Source organism: Gadus chalcogrammus, chromosome 16, assembly GCF_026213295.1.
Source record: "Gadus chalcogrammus isolate NIFS_2021 chromosome 16, NIFS_Gcha_1.0, whole genome shotgun sequence".
NCBI lineage: Eukaryota > Metazoa > Chordata > Actinopteri > Gadiformes > Gadidae > Gadus > Gadus chalcogrammus.
Genome location: NC_079427.1, coordinates 26,193,749 through 26,199,766, shown reverse-complemented (window position 1 = coordinate 26,199,766; position 6,018 = coordinate 26,193,749). Strand labels below are relative to the sequence as shown.

Genomic DNA, 6,018 nt, shown 5'->3' with positions numbered 1-6,018 from the left:
GAGAACAGGGAATTTAGAGAACCTTTACGTTGAGCGCTCTGGGCTGCCACGATGCATGCGGGTCTAAAGGCACATCGACAAGTGCTCGGTTCCAGCCCCCACGTCCGATGGATTTTAAAGCTCTCAAAACACTGGCCATTGGCATTTAAACACAGCTCCAGCCTACCACACCACAAGACGGAGGAATCACATGGCGGAGAGGAGAAGCAAAGGGAATGGGATTACTACAAACACGACACCCAGAGTGCTGTGGAAGAGGGTCGCGTGTTGTAGTTTGTGACAGAGCAGTGGGTATTGTAAGTTGGAAATGGTTTGGAAAGTCGGTTTTCTTTGCGTTGCACTTGTTTCAGAGAAAGTGTGTCAGCGTGCTATACTGAATTGACACATGAGCTTTGCCCTCCCACTCAGAGAGAATCGGTTGGCCAGTGCAGTTCCCCTAAACTGTGCTTCTTGTACAATGATTTATTTTCTTTTTTTTGAATTCTGGGTATGTTTTCTAACTTTAAAACATGAAATAAAATTGGCCATGACAAGGTCAATTAATTTGGCCAAGTCCAACTGCCTTGAGAATGAATATATAAATATATATATAAGGAAAATATATATTTGTTTTGAGGGAAATTGTTATCAAAAAATTAAATGCTGTTTCTATTTTAATTGATGACTGGTGAATGGGTTTTTTGATGATTGTTTTCTTAAGAAATGTTTTGGGTTTACTATTGTTTCTTTTTTTCTATAGAGTATAGACTTTTTACACTTGAAATATAAAGACAACAGCTTAGAGACACTGGATTAGAAATGCCTTTATAGTCAAATACAGCTGCTTCTTGAAATGCATTATTGTTGAGTCTTTCTTTCAATTTGAAAAGTGTATTTCTAATCGAATAGAGAAAATGATCATCAGGAACTGCATGCAGGATCCTGCCAGGACTTCTACACCTCAACAGGCCAATGGAGTTGATTTTTCTCCAGTCGATGGTATGGAAGACCTGTGACCAAATAATACAATTAAATCTTGCATTATTTGTTCCAAAATAATGAGTTGTATTCATTGTAATCAAATACATATTATGTGGGCCTGTTATTCCTACCTGCACCAACACTACTTTGTTCCCGAGCAATAGCCAGCCTATCCCACCACTTACTACATCATTCGATTTCCAACCCATGTTTAAAAATAGATATATTCAAGTATTGTAAGTTTAATGATCTATTACCGAATGACTCGTGTGATGTGGTGTAGCCTATTTTCTGTATACAGACTTACATGGATGGCCAATTAACCTAGTGATTTATATATTTTTAGGCAATTAATTAAATAGGTTCCTTGTTCTCTAATACAACCCCAATCCGTGGTTATTGTCAAAAATCTGACGTATGACAAGTGTTTAGGCAGCCATTCTAATTGGTAAAATAGCCCGAGTGCTTCCCTAATAGAAGGGGAGCGTGAGGAACTAGCCTACATTCAGTAGGCCAATTATATATCCTCTCAAAAAAGGCGCTGTATGGGGTGCGGGAAGATTTGCGGGAGACTTACCCAATAGCTCTAACTATTCAGCTTTAAAAATAAATAAAAATAATGATACGCATGAATTAACCAGTGGCTTCTAAGATGGTAAAGCAGCACCATTGTGAGTGAACCATTGGGTTCTTAGTGGGTAGAGCAGCACCATTCTGAATTAACCAGTGGGTTCTAAGGTGGTAGAGCAGCCCCAGTGCGTCCTCCCAGCCTGATGTCCCCAGTGAGGCTTCCGGACTGAAGAGCTTCTGCGCCGCTTCCGCCGCCATTGCGGTTTTCGGAGTAAAGCTTGTGCCGCCGTAGCCGCTGCTCCTCTCCGATGCGGTGGATATAACGCACGGACCGGGGGACATATTTGACATTTCTGACAACGGAATTTGTTTTTCAAACGTTCAAAAACACTCAGTTTTGCCGCCCTGATCCGGCTTCGTTATCTCCTCCCTGGCTCCGACCTACAGAGATAAGGAGAGGTCGTAGCTAGCGCGGCTAAGCTACTCCCACTGTCAGCTAGCTGTAGAGCTACAACATCAGCACCATTGAGGGACCAAACTCAAGCAACATGGCTCAAATACTGCCTATCCGCTTCCAGGAGCACCTGCAGGTAGGAACTACAAGGGGTGCTTCTTGTTTTTGTTTATTCACTGTGATCCAGAGGATGTGTTATCCCCCCGCTCCGGCTCTGTGTTGCGGTCTGACAGCTCGCAGCTAGTCGCGGCTAGCGCCGAACATCAACACCCTCCTCCGCGATTAATGACCTCCCCTCCACCTGGGTGCCTAGCCGCTAACGGTAGCGCCCCGGGCTACACGGTGATGCCTGATGGTGATACCCCTAACCCCTAGCCCTAGCGCTGAATATCAACTCCCTCCTCCGCGTTGGATGACCTCTCCTCCCCCGGGGGGCGGGGGCGGCTACACAGTGATGCCCGAGGTCCGACGGTGCCCGGGGTTGTACCCAAATGAACTCCGGCGGTACCCGGTGTTGTACCCTAACGAGGTCATCTTCTGTAACATCACCGTGCTAGGCGCCTTGACCTTCAGTGCGTGTGGTAACGGGACGGGTCCGAGCCCTGCTTGAGACGACGAGACGTGTTGTGGGCACGGTAGCTCTACAGCTCACCCGTTCGTGAGTGACTTCCCCGAGGGATTATTCACATCCCTTAATACGGTTGATTGTTGTAGCTTTACTAGGGGGTGTGTTGGTGTGATGGTTGTGTTTATGTATCACGTTACACAATAGCATCACGACGCGCGGCGCAGCGCCGCGCAGACGAGGGTTCACGTTAATCCTGAAGACCGTCAGGTCTGATGATGCAGATTGTCTGCACACACACGGAAATCTCCATGTTGATTGACCATGCATACTAAGCCCACGACCCGGGTATATGTAAACTAATGTATTTATACCATTTACTCATTCATGCAAAGTGTCATTCCTGGACCGCTTTTTTTGTGTCTAAAAAGAAAAGGTGCTCGTTCCGGTTAGTTTTGTACGCTCGCACACCCATATTTCTAAGGTCAGAGACGGTTATACCATAAGGTATATAATGGCAGTTCTATGTTAGTATCATCCGACGCATTTCCAATCCCTTTTGGTTTTTCAATCCCCTTTTTATTTATTTTATTGCAATAATTTCTTTGGAGTTTTGGGACTATACTTAACTTGTGTTTTATCTTCTTTAGTCAAGTCTACCTTCAACGGGTTGGTTTGAACTCAATACATGGTCCCGTGAAACTCGAAAAACTTGTGCTCACCTGGTATATTGCCTTCTGTGCCTCCCTCAGCTGCAGAACCTTGGAATCAACCCAGCCAACATCGGGTTCAGCACTCTGACCATGGAGTCTGATAAATTCATTTGCATCAGAGAGAAGGTGGGCGAACAGGCCCAAGTGGTTATTATTGACATGGCCGACCCCAACACTCCCATCCGCAGACCCATCTCTGCAGACAGCGCGATCATGAATCCAGCCAGTAAAGTGATCGCCCTCAAAGGTAAGCACTTCGCACCAGTTCACGGCATGAGTGAACTACATATCTATGAGTGAATGACTGAATCTACACAGCTAAACAAAAATAATAGGGTTTTAATTTGTGAACTTTGTCGTTCCCTGTTCCTTCATGTTTTTGTGTAAACTATGTTTGTTGATTGGTTGATGGAGTTGTGTGTTGGCTTCTCATTTTGGTGTTCATATGCAGGCCAAATCATCGATCAACATTTGCTAAATAATTAAAAGGTCCCATGGCATGAAAATCTCACTTTATGAGGTTTTCTAACATAAATATGAGTTCCCCTAGCCTCCCTAAGGTCCCCCAGTGGATAAAACATTGCGTTCGGTGTAAAACGAGCACTAGGTGTTCTGCTCGCCTTTTGAAAAAACGGAGGCTTAAGCGTGCCGGTTTGGAATGTCGTCAGGAAGACTGTTATCTCAGCCATGGTTGAGAAGGAATTGGGGGGGAAAAGGAACTTTGGCTTTGACTCACTGAAGTACATGAACTGCAACATGCTGCCTGCTGCCGGTTGCCTAGAGGCACCACCGCCTGGCAGCGGGCAGCAGGCAGCGCGCGGTTCAGTCTAGTTCAGATTGATGTGGAAGAACCAGAGACGTCGGTTCTCCGACAAAGTCGTTTGTGATTCATAATATCGTCTGGAGGCGCACACAGCTTTTGGCCGTGATAATATATATTATATGATATAGATATCTATGTATAATATGATATTTTTTAGATGGAGAGCTCCAGGACTGTAACGCAAGTGTTGTACACTTCCTCGTTATTTGGATAACCGTTCTGCTGTTGGTGTTATGGCGCATAACATGTCGGACTCTCGTCTCTGGTATTTTCACAACAAGACTCGTAGTGGGGGTTATCTCAGCCATGGTTGAGAATGGATTGGGGGAAAGGAACTTTGGCGTTGACTCCCTGAAGTAATGAACCACGACATGGAGGAGAAAGGGATGGTTGGCAGCAAATGTTTTCCCGCTTGAGCCCGCTTCCCGCTGCCGAGGGCCCACCGCCTCGGCGCTGCCCACTGCAGGAGGCGGTGGAGCCTAAGCGCTGACCGCTGCCCAGGCGGTGGTCCCTCGGCAGCGATGCTCCGGTCGGAGCAATCGCGGGCAACAATCGCGGGCAACAATCCCTTTCTCCTCCATGTCGTGGTTCAGTCTACTTCAGATTGATGTGGACGTGGAAGAACCAGAGACGTCGGAGACCCCGACGCAGTCGTTGGAGATTCATAATATCGTCTGGAGGCTCACACAGCTTTTGGCCGTGATAATATATATTATATGATATATAGATATCTATGTATCATATGATATTATTTAGATACAGAGCTCCAGGACTCCTGTGTGTTCTAGAATATTTACAGAACACGGCTAAAGGCTGTGTGCGCCTCGCCATTGAAATACATCCACTAACAGAGCGCATTGTACCGTGGCTGCAAGCTGCAAGCTGCTCAGGGCCACACCCCCACCCTCCTCCCTGACCCGCCTCTATCCTCCTCATTTGCATTAAAGCTACAGACACCGAAACAGCGCATTTGGGGAAAGCTCAATGTGTGACTGGCTCGTAGTGGCTGTAATTCTGCACCACGGCTGAATTTCGGGAACGTGTTCAAATACTGTGTTTGGGGCCTACTAATATCTTTATTAAAGCATCCATAAAGTAGCATGCCATGGGACCTTTAAACAACCAGCATTACTCTATTTGTTTGTAAAGTAATCTACAGAGCATTGATTGTTACTTGTATAGAACATGAGAGACTGTAGCAATGCTACTACAAATGTCATGCAATCATGAATGAGTTGTCTATTTTGCTTGTTTTTGCTCTTTTTTCATTTCTTACTGCTTTCTTATGTTTGCAGACGGTGAGTTGAATTTTACCTATCATGATTGTCAAATTGTTATTCTGTGTGCACCCTGCTGAAATGTCTGCTTAGTTTTGATGTTGTTCTTGGGTACGAATTCCGGCCCGATTGTAGTTGAGCCAAGCAGGGAAACCCTATGTCAAATGATCTTCACAACTGATCTCAGAATTAGCTTAAGTAATTTTACGTCTAATCCAAATCCCAGCTGACATCAGGTTAATATAAAGTTGCCAGGGTAACCACGTGCTGTAATGGCATATTTCTCAGTATTTTAGAAAGAATTTGTCGCAGATTGATGGCACAATCATAATATAGCATTGAATAGATTATAACCATTCATTTTATGTTTGATAAGTCGTTGTGCAGTTCAAACTGCCCTTGTTAAAGCAAACATTGCTAAGGTCTGGTAGCCAGATGAAATCCGTTCCCACTTAATGGCCTATATTTTGGTCTAATTCCGTGACCTTACACATTGCTTGACAGTGTTTGAGTGCATTGTGTTACGAACCCTTGGTATGGGTTCTTTATATGATTGGATAAGCATTGTGGAGGAACTTATTGATTACCACCATACCTCAATGCCGACTATCTGTATATTTTGTATTTGAAGTGGGACAATATTATTGGGAATCATA

At 44.8% G+C, this 6,018-nt stretch overlaps 1 protein-coding gene across 2 annotated transcripts in view; it reads left to right on the top strand.

The window, feature by feature from the left end:
- The first annotated feature begins 20 nt into the window (after positions 1 to 20).
- The window catches only part of LOC130406169 (clathrin heavy chain 1-like), a 34,348-nt gene continuing 28,350 nt past the window's right edge, over positions 21 to 6,018 (top strand). For both annotated transcript variants that reach the window (XM_056611589.1, XM_056611590.1), the window contains exons 1-2: positions 21 to 2,120; positions 3,302 to 3,509. In XM_056611589.1, coding sequence (XP_056467564.1) covers positions 2,079 to 2,120; positions 3,302 to 3,509 — 250 coding nt within the window. In that variant the 5' untranslated portion in view covers positions 21 to 2,078. The remainder of the gene's footprint in view (positions 2,121 to 3,301; positions 3,510 to 6,018) is intronic.